The sequence below is a fragment of the Orycteropus afer genome, unplaced genomic scaffold, assembly GCF_000298275.1.
Source record: "Orycteropus afer afer isolate SDZICR_OR568_19922 unplaced genomic scaffold, OryAfe1.0 scaffold00141, whole genome shotgun sequence".
Taxonomy (NCBI): Eukaryota; Metazoa; Chordata; class Mammalia; order Tubulidentata; family Orycteropodidae; genus Orycteropus; species Orycteropus afer.
Window position 1 is genome coordinate 7,332,372 of NW_006921728.1, and position 23,226 is coordinate 7,355,597.

The following is a 23,226-nucleotide window of genomic DNA, read 5'->3' on the forward strand; positions in this document are numbered from 1 at the left end:
TCCCTCCTTCCTGGCCCCCTCTCTCAAGCCCAGCCCTCAGGGTTCTTGACCCTGCGGCAAGGGGATGGCCGTGCCCATTTCGGCAGGGGTGAGCGGAGCTGTGCGCCTGCCCACAGGCACCGGGCCGGGAGCAGGTGGAGCCGAGCGCATCGGGTCCAAGGCACAAGCGAGGGTCCGGCCCGCAGAGGCCGGAGGAGGCGGCGGGTCCGTTTGGTGTCCCCTCCCAACCCCCCCTCCCCCGTCCCCGCGCCCCGGCCGCCCCCGGTTACCTGTGCGAGTCCTGGTCTCCCCCGGGGGACGCTCCCGCCGGCGCTCAGTACGGGCGATTGGCGTCTTTGGGCCGCTTCAGCTGCACCTTGAGCCTCTTCATGCCGATCTGGAAGCCGTTCATGGCCTGGATGGCAGTCTGAGCGCTGGCCGGGTTGTCGAAGCTCACGAAGCCTGGCGAGACACGAAGGACGAGGGCCTGGGTTTCCACAGGGCCACCCCGGGGCCGCTCCCGGCCCGGAAGGGGGAGGAGGTCCGCGAGGCTGCAGGGCGGGGCCGGGAAGGCCGCAAGGCCCCGCCTCCCTCTGGACTCCGCCCCCGTCACCGGCCCCGGCCTCTGCGCCCCGCGGGGCCACGTGCCCGCGCCCCCTGCAGCCCGCGTGCATGTGACCCCTCCCGGGGCGGGCGTTTCCGAGACCCCGGCTGCTCGGTCAAGCCTCGCCTTTGGCCGGCGCCACTCTCCAGGGCGCCCACTCCCCCAGTGAGCGCCTGCGGCGTGAAGGGGCTTGGAGAGGCGCCCACCCCCCGCCCCGGCCGGCCCCGGCACCTCAGCCCTCTCCTGCGACTAGGAAAGGGCGGACACACCTGCGGGTGGAGGAGTTTATTGGACACTGTCCTCCCTGACAGGAGGGGGCCTGGCAGCGGGAGGGCACAGGGTGCCGGCCTGGGGAGAGAGAGGAGTGCGAGGGGGACGGAGGGGAGGCACCACCACAGAGAACATCTCCACGGGCGTTTCTGGCCGCCCCCCTCGCGGGTGCGGCCTGGCTGTGCAAGAGGCCCAGAGGTCACGGAGTCCTAGCCACCCTCCGCCCCAGCTCCTGGTCCTCTGGCCAAGGCTGCCCCAGCCAGTTTCCTGGGTGAACACCAGGCCAAGACTCCACCCAACTGACATTAACCCTCCGCGTCGCACCCAAGTGCCCTGGTGTCCTGCGTGTGGTTAAAGAGCTTGGCTGCTAAGGCTGCTAACCGAAGGTGGGTGGTTGGAACCCATTCTGTGGGAGAAAGATGACGCAGTCAGCTTCCCTAAAGATTTACAACCTTGGAAACCCTATGGGGCAGTTCTGCTCTTTCCTATAGGGTCACTATGAGTTGAATTCAACTTGATGGCAGTGAGTTTTTTTTGTTTTGTTTTGTTTTTGGGGGGTTTACAACCAGGGAATATCAGCACCTCCCAAGCCCTGGACTAACCAAGCACTGATATGTCCCCTATGAGCCTCTCAAGACATCTATAATACTAAAAGTTAGTATTATTATTAAAAATGAGTGGAGAGTCATCTGTGTACTAGGGACTGCAGAAGTGCTTCTCATACTCCCAGAATCCCAAAAGCCCAGGAAGGGATATAGAACCATCTGTGACTCCCAAATCACCTTCTGAAACAAGCAGCTCCCACAGTGGGATGGGTCATGTCCTAAAAGTTATTTGGAAATCAGCTTTTGGGATCTGCTTATAGAGGCACCACTTTACATCAGCATTTCCTAAACAGGCCCAACTCCTAGAGAAAGGGGATTTTGTGGGCAAATGTATAGCCAGGCACCTCTGGGACAATGCCTGAGGCATTTGACTGCTAACCAGAAGGCTGGCAGTTTAAAACCACCAGCCACTCCTCGGAAAGAAGATTGGGCAATCTACTTCTGCAGAGATACTGCCTCAGAAATGCAAGGAGGGGTCGCTATGAGTCGGGATTAACTCAATGGCAATGATTTTTTTTTTTTTCAACCCCAATTTCTCCAGTAAATAAACTTGTATAGCTTTGTTTAATGTAATACTTTCTTGAATGTATTTGACTTAAAGAGGGCTTTCCCCCTGTAGAATGGACTTAGATCATGCAATGTAGCATAGTGGCTAAGACACTTGCCTGCTAACCAGACGGCTGGCGGTTCAAACCCACCAGCCACTCCTCGGAAGGAAGGTTGGGCAATCCTACTTCCGTAGTGATACTGCCTCGGAAACCCAAGGAGGGGTCGCTATGAGTCGGGGCCGACTCGACGGCACATAACAACAACAACAACAAGCTTGGATATGTTCTCAGACCGACTCGCAAATGTCCTTCAGGGTGTTTGTCCCCAAATAGCAATTAGATATATAAGGGATAGCAGTATAGACAAACCCCATATGAAGTAGAATCTGTTTCTTGGTTAATTATCTACGGTACCTCAGGCCTTCCTATGATTTCTCCACTCTCCCCAGACTCCTTCCATCACTCTCCTCACTGGGTGACTCTCTTTTTACTTCTGTCCCAGACACTGCCTCCATCTACCCTCTTTTCTCCTTTTCTTGTCTCCTCCCCACTTTGCTCACATTTGCTCTCTTGAAGCCACATCCCATCAAAGATGGGAGGGGAGGGCAACAGTGTGCACGTGTTTGTACACATGCGTGCACACACGTGTGTGATGAAATTGGTCACAGCCCAGTCCAGGACAACATAACCCATCCCTATATACACCTCTGTATCAAAATCAATAACAAAGGTTTGGGATTATCCATAGTTGAAGACACTCTCCAGTCATCCTTCCTCCTCCTCCCTCTCATCTTGTTCTAGCACCTTCCACCTGGTCCACTGGCCTGTATGCCTGTTGACTAAAGCCAAGTCCTTAGCAGTCCAGAGCAGCTTTCAGATGTATGAATTGTGCATTTACACCTGCCCAGGATAAGGTAGCCTGACTGCAGGTGACTGCAGTACCCCCCTCTTCTGCTGGCCCACTAGCACCGAGGCTCCAACTCTACCTGGCCACCTAGACTTGGTGGCTCTCTTTTTGCAGGAAACAAGCAAAGCTGGGAGGAGATGGGAGAAAGATAAAAGGGGCTGGTGGCAGTGTCTGGGGAGGAAGTAAAACCAGACCAGCATATGGGGAGAGCAACAGGGAGGAAAATATGGAGATGGAAAAAGTCGCTGGCAGGCCCAGCCTTTGCAGAGGAGTTTAAGGCTCATGGGAGATTTCCTTCCTCCTCTAGTTCTGATGGTTAACTGGCTAGCAGTTGTGTAGGGGCATGTTCCTCTCCCATAGACTGTCTGTACCAGTCACTACCACCCCCACACACACACCATGGGCAGGGCTCGGCACCATCTCCCACATTTCCAGTTTCTCGGACTATCTTCCTTCTCCCAGAGCCTCCCACTTCCACCCCTGTCCTCATTGAGGAAGTTCCTGCCTCCCAGACCATGAGAAGCAGTGGTGGTCCCCACCTTCCTTCTATGTAGGGTTCTAGCTGCTCATACACTCACAAGAGCCTCTCAAAGATTCTGTTTTTGCTCATAAAGATGAGCAAGGCTTTTGAGAGACTTATCTTAACATAGGGCCACTATTATGGTGAAAATGGTGCCTCCTTTTGGGCACAAAGGGGACCATAGCACTTCTTGAGGCCAAGCCCCTCACATAGACCATCTGATAAAACTGATGGCATCCCTAAGGGATGTCTGTGAAAGTCTCCATCTCATTAACAAAGAAATTGAGACTCAAAGAGTTAAATGATTTGCCCATGAGTGCCAGAGGCTGCTGGGATAGCTGTAGAAGTCAGACTGAGAGAACCCAAGTGGTATAAGGAGAAACGGCTGGACTAGACCAGCACAGGGGAACTTTCCTACTTCAAGGTCAGCGAATGTTTAGCACTAGAAGTGTGTTCAAGAAGGCAGGAGAGAGCCCTGCCTCAAGTAGAGATATATAGAGAATTTCATTATAAAACAGCAAGAACGACAACAAAAAATAAAAACTTGGAGAATTTAAATGGACTAAAGCCAAGTGTTCTGTTGTACATAGCGTTGCTATGAGTCCTAACCTACTGGATTTGTTGTTGTTGTTGTTGTTTGCCATCGAGTCAGCCCGGACTCATAGCACCTTACAATAACAACAATGATGGCAAGGCTAGTGCTTGGAGCAGACTGAAAGGAAATGCCTTTGATAATCTGGGCTGCAACCTCACCAGGAGCAGCACAGCCTCCCAGGCTGGGGTTGCTTAGAGGCTTCTGTTAGAATGCGGGCCTCCTCTCTGGACCCCCAGCAGGTTTCTTCTTACATTACATTTGAGGTTTACTTAAAGACTGCTGCAAGTGGTTTCCCATTTGTTGTTTTTACATACATAATTGTAACTCCTAAGGAGAAATATCCAACAGCGAAGGAGGGATATAACCTTGCTTCTTGCTTTGTTTTTCCAAACCCAAAGAGAAAGGGGCTGTTGGGGCAAGTCTGCCACTGAAGTACTACAAGTTTCCCGAGGCAGCTGCCAGGACAAGAGGGGAAGGACCTTGACTACTCTGGGGAACATGCTCTGAAACCTCAAGCCCTTCATGTTTCTGGAGAATTGGTCTCCAGACTGGAATCCCCACAACACGTGCTTCCTGCTCTTTCTACACTTCTGTACCTTCTCTATGACCTGAGCTCCTGGCTGAAGCAGGTTCTTACTCTCTCCTCCCAGCCCCAGAATCTGAGGGTACACCAAGAGACACTGAGCTCCTGAAACTCTGCTCTGGTTCTATGGGCGGCTGTCTGGGAAGCTAATGCACTGGGCCTGGACTCCTCAGCCTCAGTGATTCATGAGTGGGTCTGGTCCCAAAAGGGACAGCTGGTGGGGGTAGAGGAGGAGGTGGGAGAGGTACAGAAGAGGAATGGAGGGGAGAGGTGTAGGGATGAGGCACAGTTCCAGGAGAAGGTCTGAAGCTTCCTGGATAGGGTTCCCAGAATTACAATTAAAAACACAAGACACTCAGTTAAATTCAAATATTAGATAAACAGTGAATAAATTTTTGGTATAAATGTATTCCAAATATTGCATGGGATGTACTGCATACAGTATTTATGACAAACTTATACTAAAACTGTATTCCTAGCTTATCTGAAATTCAGTTTTAACTGGGCATCCATTATTTTATCTGGCAGTCACACTCTTGGACTGCCCTAAATCCTCCCTCCAGAGGCGTGTCTACAGAAAACAGCACCTATGGCAATTAGTTTTAAATTGCTCAGTGATCTCTCACAGCTGGCGAGAAACTGCGATGGCTGATAAAGACTGCTTGCTCATTGGTGCCTCCCTCAAGTGGAGCCCATGCCTTAGATACACCTCTGCCTTCCTCCCCCATCGAATCCACTCTGCCACTAGGTGAATTTCTTGGGAGCTGTGCTTTATTTTATTACTCTTAATTCAAAAGCCCACCACCTTCCATGGCCTGCAACATCAAATGAAACCTCTTTATCTGAATGGTCAACACCCTCCCCAGCTCAGACCCTCCCTCACGACTAGTGTCCCCTGAACCGTCCTTTGTCCCCCAGCCTTCTGCCTCCTGAGCTTTGGTTCTACTTACCCCAGCCCCCAAGCCTCTGTCCATTCATTTCTCCCTGCCTGGAACTCCCTCTATCTCCTTCATGTCTAGTTACGTGGTCCGCCTTTCGTATGACATCACTAGTTGGTGCCTTGTGGATTTCACTGCTGTTGCATATTTGTGATTTTCAGCTAAACTCAGACCTTGGCTTCTTGAGGGCAGGGACCAGTCTCCTTCCTGATTCCTCAACAATGCCCAGCTCTGGGGGCCTGAGGGGGTGAGTGGGAAGGAGGGCTCCTTGGATGACAGGAGGGGAGCAAAGAGCAGGGGAAACAGAGAAGGGGGACATGGGCAGGAAAGAGGAGGCTACCGGGTAGGCACAGTGGGATTATCTTTTTCTGGGTTGGCTCTCCCACCCCAAGGATCACACTGGGCTTTTACCCTGTGGCTCAGGTCGGTGCTCTGATCATGGCAGAAGAGGGGCTGCTAGGAAGGGTACCGCCAGGGCTCTGCTAACTGCTCCCTCCCAAACTTGCCCAAGGTGCCCCCTTTTCATTGGGCTTTTGGGCTGCAGGGAAAGCCCACTTCTTGGACTGGGACCTGGGTGATAAGGAACAGGGCAGAGGTGGCAGGGAAAGCCAAGAAGCAAAAAGAACAGTAGAAGAGAGAAGAAGGTGTGAGATGGAAGGTGGAGGCTTTGGGGAGCACCTGGGTGGGGGCGATGTGAAGGAGCAGGTTAGAAGCAGTTGGACACCGGTAAATTGGTGCGAACACCGCCCTGTCCTAGGTGAAGCTAATTGGTTTGTTATCTTTACCCACCAAAGCATTTACTTTGGTTAGTCGCCCGATCCACAAACACTTTCGAGGAGATGACATTACCGAAAGGGAGGAACATCTGCATCAGCTCAGCGTCCCCAAACTCCTGGGGCAGATGGTAGATGAACAGGTTACAGCCCTCGGGCCCTGCGGTGGGGGGGGATGGGGCGGGGGAGGAGGGGATGGCAGGGTGGGGGAAGAGAGAGACAGAGGAGAGGTGAGCGAGTTAGGCAGCGGCAGCAGGGAGGGGCGGGGCAAGGTTAGGAGGGGAAGTCTCATCCAAGATCCAAGGGCAGCCCAGGAAGAGTGGGTGTTGCTGAGCCCTGGGTCTGAGCTCTGGTCTCTGCTCTGCTCTTGGGCAAGTCAGTGAACATATCTGTGCCTCAGTTTCCTGTTCTACAAAATGGATCTAGTACCAGGAGGGTCTGGCAACTCTGGGGCTTCAGGGGCAGAGTGGACACAAGAATGGGATGAATGTGCCATGAGGCAAGGTGTGATCAGCTGTGTCCTTGGAGATGAGGTGCTGAGGAAAGGGAGGGGCAGGCGGATCTGGGAGAGCCTGGTGCAGAGCCTCCCTTCTGCCAGGCTCTTGCTTAGCAGGGGAAGGTGGAGGCAGAGGGCATCACCCAGGCAGCCATGTCCTGGGTTGGGAGAGGGGGATCACTTCAGCTTCCCGAAGATCCAATCTTGGACTCAGGGTCTAGAATCCCCGTGAGGTGGCACACATGCCACTGCATACAATCTGCCCTCCACAGTCACCCTCCCCTGCCCCCTACCTGACACTCAGCCCTTCACCTTCAAGGACCAGAAATTAATAATGCCTCTGCAAGCAGGCTAGGTGTGCAGGGACGGCTTCACATAGAGACTCAGTGGTTAGCCAGGGTACCCGCGAGCCTCATTACGTGAAAGACACCCATTTCTTACAACAACCCTGCGGCTTCTATCGCATGAGCTTAGGGTGTGCTAAGCACTTATATGTAAGTTAAGTCACTTACTCCTTAGAGCAACCCTGTAAGGTAAGTACTGTTGTCATCTCCTCTTCGCAGATGAGGAAACTGAGGCCCAGAGAAGTTAAGTCACCTGCCCAAAGTCCCACAGCTGGTAGGGATGGAGCCAGGATATGAACCCAGGCCATCTTCCTCCATAATCCTCTTGTGTTTTCATCTCTCTCTACCTATTCATCATAACTCTCAACTCCCCTCAGCACTTGAGGTCTTGCATTTCTGAAATCCCCAGATAGCTCAAGATTTACATTTTTCTTTTTTAATGGTCAGAATATTCCAGAAATCTTTCCAAGTTGCATTGCCTTTCCCCTGCCATCTTAAACAGAGTATAGCACATATAATGGACCCCTTTTAAAGTGACCTGTGGTCATTTCAGTGATAATTTCCAATCTGTGGTGGACACGGAAATGAAAGAGCTGCACTGATTAGAGTTGTATGAGCAAACTGAGCTTCGGAGCAGAGGCTAATGGAAACCTGAACATGGACTTCAGATGAAGTCTGTAAAGTTCCTACGTGGGTGAAGTGCCTTTCATGGCCAGAACTAGCTGTGTTGGTTCTTTGGGACCAGTGAGGTGGATAACCAGGTACTAGGGAAAGTACATCCTCCTCTTTGTCCCTTCTCCTCTTTCCTGCCCCTTCCACTCTCCTTCCTCCCACCATCCATCTCCGCTCCCTGACATTCATGGCCTCTGTACACCCTTCCGACCACCGAAACTGCCCTCTGAGCTGCTGACCTCCTTGACCCTTGACCCTCATGCTGCCCCATCTGCCCACCCCTACGGATGTGTCATCCCCCTCCCCAACAGCTGTCTCTCAGCACTCTGCCAGCTGACGGCACACGCCTGCTTCTGCTTCTGCTTCCAGGCATGCCCAGGGCTGGATCCTCAGGCTCTGGTGGCCCTCCTCTCACCCGTCCCTCCAACCATGCCATGTCCTCACTGGCTATATGGCCTGGAAACATGCCCCTTGATGGTGCCACCTACACAGGAGTTCCCTTGGGAGCAGGAACTAGCTTTGAGGCCCAGTCGAGACCTCCAGGAGGCCCACCAGATTACCTTCCCATCCCTTCCCAGAAAGCACCTGTGGCCTCTCCCTTCTGCTGCTCCCTGGTCTGCCCTCCATACTCTTTGGCTTGGGGCTCTTTTTCCTTTATACCTGGAAGGTTTTTCTCTCCACCCAGACTGGCGTTCGCCCTCTAGGGGCCAGCGGCATTTGCTTCTTCCTGTTTCCCCGATCCCAAGCCCAGTATGTGCCTTCTCTCCTATGCTCATCCCTACTTTTCAGGGCTCCCCAACTACTCCATGCCATGCTGACATCTGCCTTGAACTCAGAGCCTTGCTCCAAGTTCAAGTTCTGCAAGTTGTTTTACATTGTTGTTGTTGTTGTGTGCTGTCGAGTCGGACCCGACTCATAGCGACCCCTCCTTGGGTTTCCGAGACAGTATCACTATGGGCATGTATCACCATCTTCCTTCTGAGGAGTGGCTGGTGAGTTTGAACTGCCAGCCTTCTGGTTAGCAGTCAAGTGCCTTAGGCACTATGCTACCAGAGCTCCTGTTGTTGTTTTACATAGGTGCTGTCTATTATCCCTCACCCATGAGCCTACACTTTGTCTTTCTCCAGCTACCCCCAAGTTCTTACTGCATGCCCCCATTTACAGATTCTAGAACATACAGATGGTGTAGCTAGCAGGACTTCAAAGATCGTCTGGTCCAGCCTTATGAGAAATGGTGAAGCACAGCTTCAGGAATAGAAAGTGACTAGCCCTAGACAACACAGCAGCCCTGGCAGAGCCAAGACTTGAGCCATCCTTGAAGGTAACCTAAGGGGTAGACAGCCTTGGGCGATTCTGGCAAGGAAAGTTCTCCCCAGCAACCAGTGTGGCCTTATATTTCACTGACGTTACATGGGGAGGGGGACAACCATGATGTAGAGGCAGACTTTTGGCATGGCTGGAGGAATCCAACCTTCTTCTTCCTCCCTGCCTCCTACAACTGCTGGACATGGCCTGACTTGACTCACAGTGGCTCCAACCCACCTTTCAGCCCGCCTCCCTTCCTCCAAGCTCACCTTGTGCTTTGCTGTTTGCAGCAAAGCAGACTTTGCTCTTGCTGTTCTCCCTACCTAGAATGCTTGTCTCCCCAACTTCAAGTTCTGGAGACCTTCTTATTCTCCAAAGCCTACCAAAGCCTTTGCCAACAACCCCAGTATCATGAGCTGGCCCTTGAATACAGTGTGGTTCTGTATGTATCTGAGTCACATCCTACCCTCCCCATCCTCTGCTCCTTGTGGTGGTTCATCCCATCAGGGGGCATGGGATAAGAAAGGGAGAGCTCCCCGAGGAGAGGCTGAGTGGGGGGGCATGTAGACTGGTCTATGAGCAGGAAATGCAAGAGAAAAGGTGTGAGAAGGAAATCAGAGCCAGATGCGTGTGGGTAGTGCAAATACAGGTAGCCAGAAGTAGGGGCTGTTGTGTATGTGGGTCAGGGCAGCATTGGCTTGCAGTTGTGTGTGTGTGTGTGTGTGTGTGTATAGGAGGTTTAGAGGGCCCTGAGCCCACAAGCCAGAGCAGTGCAGGGAGCTGACTACAGGATGAAGGTAGATCAGCCAGCAGCCAGTGTAGGGATAACAGTAGCAGGGCCTGTGGGCACAGCTCTCTGTGACTCTGATCTGACTGATGTGGGGCTTCTTGGAAACTTGGACAGTAGAGGAGAAGGGCAGGGCAGAGCAGGCTCCAGGGATACAGCCCAGTGAGGAGCGTTCTGGTGAAGCAGGGCCAACAGGCCCTACTGTGCACCCATGTGAGTTCCTGCAGCTCAGCTCGGCTTAGGCTGGTGGAGATCTGACAGTTCAGGTCTCAGGAGTTGCTTAATGCATGCAAACTGGAGGGCCGTGCCTCATGTGCCACAGTGGAGGGAGTGACAGCTGGGTGAAGGAAGGGCTGCATGCACAGAGAGAAATCCACAGATGATTCCTGAATGGAACTGGGATGGCAGACTTGGGGTGCTTTCATCCTTGCACCCCTCTAGGGAACCATCATCATTATCCCTATTTTGCAGATGAGGGCTGTGAGGCTGAAGCACTGGGGTGATTTGTCCAGGGTCACATGGGGAGAAATGGCAGAGCTGGAGTCAAGTTTGGATGGATTGGCTCCAAAGCGCAGGTTCTCAGCCCTCCAAGCTCTGTGGCCTATGTGCAGCCTATCTGGTCAAAGAGATGGGCCAGCAGACCTCCAAGGTTCTTTCTGGCAGTAAACGACAGCCCACAGGTCCAGGACAGTCTGCTGCAGGAGCTGTGAGCCAGGCATTTAGAGCCAGCCCCTAGCCATGTAGGCTGCTGGGAGAGATGCAGTGTTCCCACTGCCAGGGTGACCCTTCTCATAGTGCGGAGGGGACAGGAACTTTGTTAGTATACCTGCCCCCTTACACTGAGCTCTCTGTGGGCAGATCTGCAGAACTCTGAGGGTGGCTTGCATTTCTAGCTTCCTGTCCTCCTCATGTGGGTCTCTAGGCTCTGGGGTGGGAGGATACTGAGTGTCAGGGTCTCTATGACATCCCTGCCACCTCAAGACCCACTGGTCTGCCTGCCCTGCCCCTACCAGACTTCTCAGGGACCTTTTCTTCCACTGGAGTCTACACCAGGTCACTCCCACAACCTCACCTCTACCCAGCCCATGGAGTCCTGCCCTGGTCACCCAAAGGGGTTAACTTCTCCTGTCAGGATGAACTAGCATGCCTATCCCCTTCCCCAACCATGAACATTCCTACATCTTCCCTTTCTGTCCACTGGCCAGATCCTGCCCCGTTGGAGAGTGGTCATTCTTGGATTCCACCTCCATCAGGGCCCTACCTCCTGACCACCCTAGTCTGTGCACCTTTCCCTTCTCAAAGCCCACAGCCATCAAAGCTGGAGGCATGGAATCCACCACATTCTCAGAGTCTCACCTCTCTCCCAGCTGTGCTGTCAACTCCCTGGAAACACGGGGAGTGGGAGGATATGAAAGGGGATCTTCGAGTAAAACAAGACACCCCAGGATGGGCCTCTCTCTTTTCCATAGGAACTGCTCTGGGCAGGGACAAGGCCTCCACTGGCAAGTGCATGCCTAAACTGATAGGTTCTGCTGAAGGGGTGGTTGAAGGCCTTGTTGGGGAAGTAATACACCCAACCATTTCTTGAGGATATGTTTTTTGTAGGCTAAGAGATAGGTATCTATGCTGTGTATCAGTCAGTGGTAAATGATGGAGGGGGGCAGGGAGGGGCTGTGTGTGACGCTGCAGCCATGAGTGCCCTCCATCCAGGCCCCTGCCCCTGGGCTGGTCACTGCTCTGGTTCACAGAGCCACCCACAAGAGCACCTCTGTGCTGCACCTCACAACCCTCCCGTACAACACACACCGTGGTCACCTTTCAACCGAAATGCCCAAGCCAAAGGCCAGGTGAGCAGCCTCTTGGGGAGAAGGGGGCGGGGAGGGCCAGGAGCCCCAGCTCACAGACTCACCTTCTCTCTGCTGCTGCGGTATCATTGGTGGTGGCTGAGGAAAGGCCTGGCTTATCTGACCATAGGCAGCAGGGTAGGCAGCTGCTGGAGGGCCAAAGACAATAGGCAAGAGCGAGAGACGGTGACAGTGACAGAGAGAGAGAGAGACAGGGTGGAGGCAGGAAGAAAGAGAGAGGTTTCAGTGTTGGGCAGTGAAAGCAGACCAGACAAAAGTGCATTTCAGAACGCCCACTTGAGATAAAGTCAGAGTTGCAGTTTTCTGTACTAATGAAGGACAAGCAACAGAGTGAAGATCAAGTGTGTGTGTGTGTGTGTGTGCATGCACACGGGTGTGTGCATGTGGAGGGGGGAGGCGAATTTAATCTGAAACAAGGGACAGTCCACACACAGGTGGATAATCCACAATGACAGACGATCAAAGTCATGACAGTGCCCTGGGCAAGATCACTCCAAAATGGGTGTTAGCTTCTCTGGGCCACGCTGACTCGAATTGTGCCTTGCGTGGGAAGTGGAGACCACGCAAGGGGTGGGTTGGCTTCTAGGGAGTCTGCAGGGGGGTGGTCTCAGGAACAGAGGATTGAGTTGAACAAACCTGATATTTTCTGTATTCATTTGGGAAGGGTCAGAGTTGGGACATGAAAGGCCAGCCCTTTCCCAGCCTTATATGGCTCCCAAAAAGGCAGGGCCTGAGGTCAGGGCTAGTGGGACTGGGCAGCTGAGAGCACTTCCCCCTGCATCTTGGCTGTAAGAGGCCAGCTCCACCCCAAGACCCCACGTTGATCCTCAGGGGTGACACTGCTGGCCCTTCTAAGCACAGGGAGGAAGGATCTGACCTGGTCAGAGAGCAGGGTACTAGCTAGGTGAAAATACTAGCTAGGGTGAGAATTGTTATGATGTATTGCCCAGCAAAGGTGTGAGCCAGTTGAAAGCCTGCCTTGGGCTCACTACTGTGGCTTGTCCCCTCCCATTCAATGAACAAGGCTACCTGCCTGCCTCAAGGCTACTCTTCTCACCTTTCCCTTCATCTACCTCTGGTTGCTATCCTCCACCTCTTCCTTGTTCCCTGTCATCCTTGCCCATGCCCCACTCCTGCTGCCTGGGTATGGCTGGAGGTGGAGCTGGTCTCCTTTCTACGGTCTCTCCTTTTCTCAAACCCAGGATCTACACTTCCTGGGGCAGTGACTGTGGACTGCAGTGGGTACCATTCCAGGTCCACCCTCGCCTCTGGTTGCTGCTTTGTGGCTCGATGCTCCTGGGGCATCATGGGGATGGGAAATGTGGCTGCAAAGACAAGTGGCTGCACAGCAAGACCACTCATCTGAAGTCCTGACCCATACAACCTCGAGGGTACCCCTGCTGGGTCAGATAAACATGACTCAAAGGCGAGGGAGCCTCCAGGGAGAGTCTCTGCCAGTACAGCACTTCCTTGCACGGCAGCTCCCCCCCAACTCTCCCCTTCCCTCTCCCCTCCCCCTGCTTGGCCCAGGCCTGGGAGTGGAGTGAGAGGGGACACTGGTGCCACGGATGTGGGGAGATGGACATGGCCGGGGAAGAGCCATGCAAGACTCGTGGATACTAACGACCTGCATACTGCTGCACTCCAGCGTAGGCCTGCTGCAGGGGGTCCGCGGCGGTGGGGCTCTGTGCTGCAAGGACACAGGGGGCAGAGGTCATTGGTGCCCATCCAACCCAGTCCCCCCCACACTGTGTACATGGGCTGTATTGCCCTTCTCAGCCACAAAGCACCTGAATTCTGCTGGGCCTTCAGTAGGGTGGAATGAGACTGGGCCTAGGTTCATGCAGAAGACTGTGAAGAGTGGGGAGCAGAAGCTAGAGGAGGGTTAACCATGAGGGACCCTGCCCTAGAGGAAGACTGCAGGAAAGTGGGTGAGGGGGCCTACAGGCTATCAGGAGGGTGGGGTCATCCTCACTGACCCTTGGCAGTGGCAGTGGCAGTGAATGAAGGAACAGCCTGCAGAACCTGGCTGAGTGAAAGAAGGGACATGAGGAGACCTCACTCTGCCATCCAGCCTCCTAGGTCACCTACTCCTGCTCAGACAAGGGAGGCCCCCCTCATCCTTAGGGCATTTGCACAGGAAGAGGTTTTTCACGTCTAGGACATGGCTGATGCTCCCAGCAGGGACTGGTCACACAAGTGATGTCTTGTCAGACTGGATAACACAGTTTGACCTTCCTCCTATCCTCTGACCTGAACTCACATGCCTACCACCCAGTGTAAGGGGTAGACCTGTGAACTGACAACCTGGCAAGGAACTCGGAGAAGCTGAACTGGGGAAAAGACTCTGTTCATTTCTGCACCCTTTGCTCTGCAGGCACTGTGGGCAACAGCCTGCAGCCTCGAGAAGTAGTGACCAAGCCAGTGATGACTGAAGTGGCCTTGGAGGCTGAAGAAGGTAAGTGGAAATAGATGCTCACCCACAGGAAGGCACCAGTCCCAATAACTTTGAGGCAAACTGGGTAACACAGAGTGGTGGCAAGAAAATCATCTTGGCATATCTGCCTGCTGCCCCAGGCCAGCGAGGAAGAATTTTCAAACTTCCCTTCTGAGCTCTTATTCCTGGGTTTGTCAGTAAACTTCCACAAGAGCAAGAGCACCTAAGCCTCAGGGGGGTGATGTGTATCTTCCCCAGACTAGTGGGGTTGGCAGTTTCTATCCATACTGCCCAGAAATTGTGAAGTAGCAGGGAACTGGGCCTAGGAGAGCACTGCTCAAAAGTGGGGGGTGAAAATAAGTCCCTTGTTCCTTGGGGCTGTCCCAGTCCAAAACCTTATCTCTGGTGGAGCCAGGAGCTCCCAGGAACAGTGAGGTGGTGGTGGTGGGGCTTGACTGAGGGTTCTCCTCCTTCTTTCTGCTCCCTCTGCCCACTTCCACCAGCCTCCCAGTGCTCTGAAGGCTGGGCTATATCTGGGTTCTCCTATTGGTCTCCCCAGCTGCTTGCCCACACAGAGCTTTCATGAAAACTAGAACAAGGTGCCCTTTCCTCTGGGCACATATTTGGTGCCCTCATGCAGAACTTAGATGGCAGCCCCACCCACTACAGTGCCAGGAACATAGTTAGAGCTCTGCAAACACTTGAGAGCGAAGAAAGGAAGAAATGTTTTCTCTTGGTCTTTAATGTCCGTGAGAGCCACCCCTTCAGGGTGATATGTGGCGGTAGAGGTCATAGCATGTGCGTTAAACATGCTCTCAATGAGCAAGAGGGGAGAACAGAGAGGCTACCTGAGGCTAGGAAGTGGAGAGACGCATTTCTGAGGCCGCTCTCTACTTCTCTGCTTAACGACCTCCATTAGTAACTGCCAAAGAGTGAACATTTTGAAGGATCTCGCTCATTACAGCGGCTCCAAACTCCGCATTTAAAGATGGTAAATTAATTTTTTTAATGTACTACTTTTCTCCTTTCCTTCCCTTCATCCCTCCCTCCTGCTCTGGCAGGGAATTGTTTATGGGATGTGGCAGATTGTTACAAATGGGGGAAAGGAACATTTCCAAATTCCATGAGGGAAATAGCTCACAGATGCTGATGGGGGGAGGGAAGGAACAGGTTTGTCAAGATCCAGGATCCAGATGGGTTTGTGGGCAGGCAGGGGTTGGAAATGAAGCCCCAGATGTGCTGGGGACTCTAGTTCCCAGCCCAGAGACCTGAAAACAGTGGGGCTTCTCTCCCTGCAGCTTGCTAAGCTCCTCCCCTGCTGCCCCCACCAGCCTGAAGTCTTCATCTTGAAACAACACTCCAGATCCTCGGGGCCCTACCACATACTCTCTGGGCTGCTCTGGCCCTTCTCTGTGGACTGAAAGCTCAATTATGGGATAAGCACTGGGATGGGATCAAGGTTAACTCCAATTTAGAGTCAAGAAATTGTCCTTCTCTGCTTCCCTCTAGCACAGTGGTGATGATGGTGAAGCTTTTAAATATGCATATGTCTGGGCTTCACTCTAGACACTGAAATCAGAATGTCTGAGCTTCTGTGATCTTATTAAGCTCCACAGTGGGTTCCAACAAGCAGCCAGACTGGAAAGCACTAATGGGCTCCTGCTGACCAAGGCCGGCCTCCTCTGCCCAAGCTGGCCAACCTTCTTACCATTGTCCACCCTGCCAGACAGACCCCCTCTCCTGCATCTGCACCTCCAGGATAGCCTTCATTCCACAGGAGTGGGCTCCTCACTCAGCCTCACCTGTCTAAGTCCTTTCCATCCATTTAAGTCCAATCTGAGCCTCTTCCTTGGGAAGACTTTTTGGACTTTTTCAGCCTTCAAAGAACACTTCTTTCATTTGAATCTTTTAGCATTTTGAACTTGAGAACCTTCACCCTTGATCAGACTTCACTTTGCCTATTGTCTTATTATTTGGGGATGTTTATTGTGCTCTTGACTAGACTGTAGCCCTCTGCAGGATGGGCTGTTGTCCTGCCTTCTTTCTGGGGCCCTTCTTGCATCTGCAGGCTGGGCACTTACTAATACACATGGGCACACTGCAACCTCCTCCTTCGCAGGAAGGAAGGCTGCACTCTTCACATCTTAATTACACTGCCCCTTCCTAATCTATTCAATAAGGAGCCCTGATGAACAGCAGCTAAGTGCTCTGCTGTTAACCAAAAAGTTGGCAGTTAAAACCCACCCAGCAGCTCCATGGGAGAAAGACCTGACCATCTGTCTCTGTAAAAACGACAGCCCAGAAAACCCTATAGGACAGTTCTACTCTGTCACATGGGTTGCTCCAAGTCAAAAATTGACTCAACAACCCCTAACAACAACAGTCGGTACTATAGCTTTCCACCCCGTGTCCCTGTCCTAATGTCAGCCCATCTTCCAGGTCTGAGAGTGGCTGCTTCATCTCAACTGGACACTTTCACCACATGTGAAGTGCCGGGTTTGACAGAAACAAAGCCAGCTAGGAACTGGCCTCCTGCATCTTCCTGAGTGCCGAATGTATTGAATGCTCCAAGGAACTCCAGGAGCTGTCTGAGGTGCTGATTCACTGTCCAACGACCTGAGCACAGTTTTGTGTGTGCAAAGGGACCAGACTGGTATATACTTGTCAGATTGCCAATCCATTTATGTCCATTTCATTCCCAAAATGGTCTTTTCCTACTTAACTCTAAATCTGATTATTTTAGCTTCTATTTCCTCACTTATTATGGAGTAAGTTCATGTTGGAATAACCTGCAGTTAATAGTCTCTCTATAAGGAGCTCTGGTGGTATTGTGGGAGCTCTGGTGGCATAATGCCTAAGGCATTTGACTGCTAACCAGAAGGCTGGCGGTTCAAACCCATCAGCCACTCCTCAGAAGGAAGACTGGGCAATCTACTTCCATAGAGATACCATCTGGGAAACCCAAGGAGGGGTTGCTATGAGTCAGGACCGACTCGACGGCAGTGAGTTTGGTTTTTTGGTTTGGTGGTATAGTGGTTAAGGTATTTGGCTGTTAACCAGAAGGTCAGTAGTTAATAACCCAGCAGTCACTCCGTGGGAGAAAGATGAAGCAGTCTGTTTCTGTAAAGATTTGCAGTCTGGTAAACTTAACAGGGGGTCTCCATGAATTGCAATCAACTCAATGGCAGTGAGTTTTTTTTGGAGTTTCTCTATAGGGCATCCTGATGGCACAGTGGTTAAAGAGCTCAGCTGCTAACTGAAAGGCCAGTGGTTCAAATTCACCATCTGCTCCATAGGAGAAAGATGTGGTAGTCTGCTTCCATAAAGACAGCAGCCTTAGAAACCCTGTGGAGCAGTTCTACTTTGTCCTATAAGTTCCACAGAAGTCAGAATAGTCTCAGTGGCAACAAGTCTGGTATTGTCGGTTTGGGTGGCATAACTGGTTAAGGGCTTGATTACTAGTCAAGGATTTTTTTTGTTCCAACCCACACAGAGGCACCTCCGAAGACATGCCTGGCGATCTGCTTCTGAAAGGTCATATCCTTGAAAACCCTATAGAATAGGTCTGCTCTGCACACATGAGATCACTGTGAGTTGGAAATGACTTGACAGCAACTAACAACAAAAATATAGTCTCTCTCTGTGAGGGAGCCCCAGGAGTGGTGTTCTTCCTCACCAATCAGACTGACACCTCCTCTAGGGTGAAGTTTTGGTCTCTTCTCTCCCTCCATTCGCTCCTTGAGGCTAGCTCACCCCAATCACATTTAGGGTTCCTTCAAGGAACGAGTGGGCAGGAGCAACACCTTTGCTGTTTAACAGCACAGGCAGAGGCAGGATGGATGAGGAGTGTATGCTGCATGAGGAAGGCAGGGCTGCCAATGTACTTACCTGGGTAGGGGTGGATGCCGTTGGCAAACACAGCTTCTGCAGCAGGCTGCCCATTGGCCTGTGGGGGGAGGCCGGTGAAGCCATTCACCCCAATGGGGGATGGGATGCTAGGCACGGCTGGTGCAGTGATGCCTGGAGGAGTGCTGCCACCTGGTTTCAGGGGTGAGGAAGGGTGGAGGAGTAGGGGAGGCAAGTTGAAAAACATGAGGAAGGATATCCGAAGGCATTCCACCCTGCTGACCCCAAGTACCCAAGAATAGACTTGGACCTACACACCAGGTCAATTATATCTGTGAAAAATGTCTCTGGTTATCTCCCTGCCTGGAGTGATTTTACCCATGCCAATTATATCCATCATTTAAGGCAAAGTCCAAGTGCCACCCACCCCATGAAGACTTCCTTGACCACTGACCACTCATCTTCAGAGCCCTTGGCTTTGACCACACTTGGTCCTCCTTCAGTCTATTTTCCAGTCAGTGGTTCTTGCTCATTCTAGCTGAGTCAGGATGGGCCATTCATAGTTTAGCTTAGCCATCAAGGAGTTTCTAAATTGCTGGTTTGACTCCCTTATCTAAAGCACTGAGGAGCTGACCTCCCTCCCCAGGAAGGAGTTTTGCTGCTCAGGTGGAGTTAATCTTAATTCTCTTAATGCACTTGCAAGGTTCCCTCGCACTGAAGGAGAGAGGTCACTGAAGAGTCCAGACTCAGCCCTATCTCATATGCAAAGTAGATAACTTGGCCTCCTCCAGCTAAGGCAATAGCGATGATGCAATGGGCACAAGGGTAAAATTGGGGTCAGATGACAATACCCTGTCCTCTTCCTATACCAGTATGGAATGCCGATAGCACTAAGACCTCAGAGTATGCAAAGTGCCTTCCTCTTTATCTAAGAAGGAGGATCTCTCTGTGGATGAGAACCTGGGGCTGGCCAACTGCCTGGGCTCATGAGTATCCCTGAGTTTAGGAAACAGAGAGAGCTACGGGAAATTGCCCAAGTCGGGCCCAGCAATGACACAGTCTTTTGTGGCTTTAGCTGGGAAGGGAACAAGGATCACAGTGATCCTGGGTTTAAGAAGTCTGCTGGTATGGCCTGGGCACAGAAAACCAAGGAATCTCAGTGAATGCAGACCTGAGGTGTTGGGCCAGCCCCTGGGACTAGACTAGGTTTCTCAAGTTGGACATTTGGGAATTGAGAATTCTTTGTTTTAGGTGCCTGTTCTGTGAATTGTATGATGTTTAGCAATATCCTTATCCTCTACCCACGAGATTGCAAGATCATATCCTCCCTCAGTTTGACAACTTAAAATGTCTTTAAGACACCACCAGATGTCCCTTGGAGGTTGAAGGAGATTTCCCCTGACTGAAAATCACTGCACTGAGTAACTGCAAAGATCCAATCAGAAACATGCTTTGTGAGCTGGGCTGTTTCAAACTCTCCTATGATAACACTTGTGGTTCTCTTTAGCTTGTTGTAAAGCTGTCTTAGACAAAGCAATGGGTCTAGGCTGGGTTAAAGGGAAATAAAAAAAAAAATGGGAAAGGGGCTTTTTCTGTGCTTGAGCCAGTGGTGTCACTAGGGTTAGTGTCAGTCAGTGCAATAACTTATGGTGTCATCCCTTCTACAGACCTCTTCTCATACCAGATCATACAGAATCCTCAGTAATGTTTATCATCAATTTTAATCATAGAATAATAGGTGATATAGTTATAAATTGCTTAACTGTAATATTCCTTAGATTACAGGAATACTAACAGTAAAATTGTTTTGTCAAATCTTTCTACATTGAATTACATTATTAGTTACAACATTAGCAGTAACTGAGTGGAAGCTTTTTTGATTTTTCTCCTTTTCCTTTAATTGCTACTTTATTCTCAAAAAGGTTATTGATGTATGTTGACAAATACTACTTAACACAATACTGTAGCTAAAACACCAGAAAATATGACAAAATCAACAATTATAAAAACTGGCAACAATGAAAACATGATTCTAAATGTCACTGTCATTTGGTAATAATGACACCTCTGACTAGAGCACATTAGAAAGTTCAAAAAAGTAAGTTAGCATAGAGTTTTCGCCTTGTAGGTATATTGACACATGTAAGCTGGGATTATGAAAAATGTTTTTGTTGTTATGATTAATTATAGAGATATTTTTACAAAAATAATAAATTCTATTGAAACATTGCACAATTTTATAGACAGTCATTTTAGCGTCACCCCCTCTGACAGTGTCACCTGGTGCAGTCTGAGTTCCTCATGCCTCCTCTAGTGATACCATTGGTTTGAGCCATGGAGCTCTGGTAGCATAGTGCCTGAAGCACTTGACTGCTAACCAGAAGGCTGGCGGTTCAAACCCACCAGCCACTCCTCGAAAGGAAGATGGGGCAATCTACTTCCGTAGTGATACTGCCTCAGAAACCCAGGGAGGGGTCGCTATGAGTTGGGTCTGACTCGACGGCACATAACAACAACAACATGGACTGAATAAGGCCACAGAATGGGCAGGGTTCTTCTCCCTTCAGACCTCAAAGGGGGATGTTTTCATTTCAATTTCTTTCCAAATACTGATTTTTAATGGAGATTGGGATGAAATTGTTCCCTGACATGGCTAAACAACTTGAATAAATTCCCAGCCTGCTGTCCATCTCTTCTCTGTGCCTCCAGGGATTAGAACATTCTTGAGATAAACTGTCAGAAGGACAGGCCTGCTTGAACCCAGACACCATGTGCTCTTGCTGCAAGATGGTTCCACTGGCAGCCCAAACTGGCCAACAAAATGCCCAGCTTGGGCCCAGCTGCTCCTGGCCAGGCCTTGTCAGCTCACCTGAGGTTGGGGTCATGGGTGCAGCAGCCAGGCCATTCATGTTGAGGGCTGCCATCTGCTGCATCTGGGCGGCGGCAAAGGCAGCCATGGGATTCAGGTAGCCGCCCTGCGCAACTGAGGCCATGAGGGCTGCTTGCTGCTGCATCAGCTGGGGCAGAAGGAGTGGAAAAAATATCACGTGCTTCCAGAAGGATAGCCCTCCCCATCAGGGGCTGCAGCTCCTGGAGACCAGCTTCCCAGGCCCTGAACCCCAGGGAACCCAGACATATCTCTTTGCCCCCACCCCCGAAGAGCCCATTTCTGCCCATTAGACTTCAATGGCTATCAGAGAACACCTTCCTGCAGAGATAACTGTATTCAAAAGCAGTAGTCTTTGGGGTCTTAGGACTCTGTTGTTGTTGGAAGAGGTGGAAGAAGGGAGCTGTTTCCATGGCGGTGGGTCAGCTCTGTGTAAGGCCTGCTGCACATGGGATGTGACACTCAAAACACTTGAGACGTGTTGGACGAGCCTCTGTAGAACTAAGTTGGCATGGATTTCTGACCAAACCATCCTAACCTGGAGCTCTGCTGGGTAGAAGTGACAGGACACTCATGGGATAAAGCCCCTGGCACCTCTGATGTCCTCACAAAGGCGAGAGGAGGCTGAGGAGGTTGTTGAAACTGGCCAAGGCTAGACATTGCTAAAGAAATGAGGTGAGCTTGCATTTTTAAAACCAGGGCCCTAGGCCTGGCTCAGGGCCACCCATGTGGGTGTTGTGGATACAAGCCTGGGAGGCATCTCAGGGGAGATGCTGGCAGAGTGGGCCCTATGTAAAGAAAGAAGACAGAGAGTCAGAGCCCTAAGGTGGGGCCTGGGGAAATGCAGGGACTGTGGATGTGAAGGTTTGGGGGCACCTCACAGGATTGTGACCAGGCATGACCGGAAGGCCTAAGGACACTCTTCAGAAAGTGAGGGGCAGAGGTGATTACAGAAAGACTGATCCCCCACACACCCCCAATCAGCCTTTCTAGAGTTCAACACTGATTTGGCTTAGGGTGAGGGGCGTTCAGGGTAACCCATTTTGCTGCCCACAGCCAGAGGCCTTCCAGCTGGTTCCCCTACTTCTTGAGATGGAGGACAGCAACTTCTGGACCAGCCTTCTCAACCTCCTCTCACTTTCACTTTCTCGGCTTATTCCTTGTTCCTCAGCTCTTTCTGCAATCAGAGTAGCACTGCTCTGGCTACAGCTAAATCTCCCGGCTGGCAGGGGCTCCAGGAGGTGTGGGTTTGAGGACTGCCACCCCTCCCGCCTAACCCCATGGTACCCACACTTACTGCCTGCGCATAGGCGCCATAGGCCCCGAATGGGATGGCCATGGGGTTGAACATGCCCATCTGGCCAGCCATCTGCTGCATTCGCCGCATCGTGCGCTCCTTGTCTGTGTCCGCGAACTTGACCACAAGACTGGATGAGGCTCCCTGCCGCCAGGATAGCACGTTAGGCCTAGTACCCCTGGTCACCCCTGCCCTCAGCTGTCCGTGCCCCAGGCCAGGGCCCAGCCGGCCCAAATCGTGGGACACTATGGGGGTAGATAGGGGTGAGAAGTGAACCGGAACCGGTGGTGACCCAGGAGTGTGGGGTCTTAACCCCATGATGGACATTTTCTATCTGGCTGACCTCGGGCCAGTTCTTTAACATCTCTGGGCCTCAGAGTCCTTGTCTGAGAATGGGGGAAAGGAGGTGCCCTTCTGTCTCCTGGGAGGCTGGGCCCGCGGCAAGCGCTTGGCACTGCATGGGCAGTGAGAGGGCGGGCAAAGCTGCTCGGGTTCGGGGAGTCTCTTCCTGCTCTCACCCCCGCCCCCGCCAGGGATCGCACTCACCGGCATGGTCTGGCTGCCATGCAGAGCGTTGATGGCCGCTTGAGCCTCAGCGTGGGAGGAGTACTTCACAAAAGCGCACCCTGGGGGGACGGGAGAGGCTGAGCCACTGGTCCAAGGGCCCAGAGGAGGGCCAGACGAGAGAGCGGGGTGCAGAGCCAGGGGCGGGGAGGGAAGCAAGGGGATCATCCCAGATGAAAGTAGAATGGGAGAGACATAGAGATTGAGAGAGAGACCGAGAAACAGAGATAGAAAAAGCCACGCAGAGACAGAGACGGAAAGACCTGGACGGGCCCGGAGACTTAAAAGCACCCTTAAGTCTCCCCATCCTCCTCTGGCCTTGGAGGTGACACCTCTCCATCGAGGGCGGACCAGCTTTTTTCCCAGGCCCGGCCTCTTTCCTCCCGGGCTCGCTGGCAGGTCCC

General features: G+C 52.0%; 1 protein-coding gene across 1 annotated transcript in view; it reads right to left on the reverse strand.

Moving 5' to 3' along the window:
• Positions 1 to 313: 313 nt before the first annotated feature.
• The window catches only part of CELF4 (CUGBP Elav-like family member 4), a 360,621-nt gene continuing 337,708 nt past the window's right edge, over positions 314 to 23,226 (reverse strand). The window contains 8 exon segments of the mRNA XM_007945671.1: positions 314 to 441; positions 6,339 to 6,482; positions 11,836 to 11,916; positions 13,419 to 13,481; positions 18,117 to 18,266; positions 20,944 to 21,091; positions 22,259 to 22,402; positions 22,805 to 22,910. Coding sequence (XP_007943862.1) covers positions 314 to 441; positions 6,339 to 6,482; positions 11,836 to 11,916; positions 13,419 to 13,481; positions 18,117 to 18,266; positions 20,944 to 21,091; positions 22,259 to 22,402; positions 22,805 to 22,910 — 964 coding nt within the window.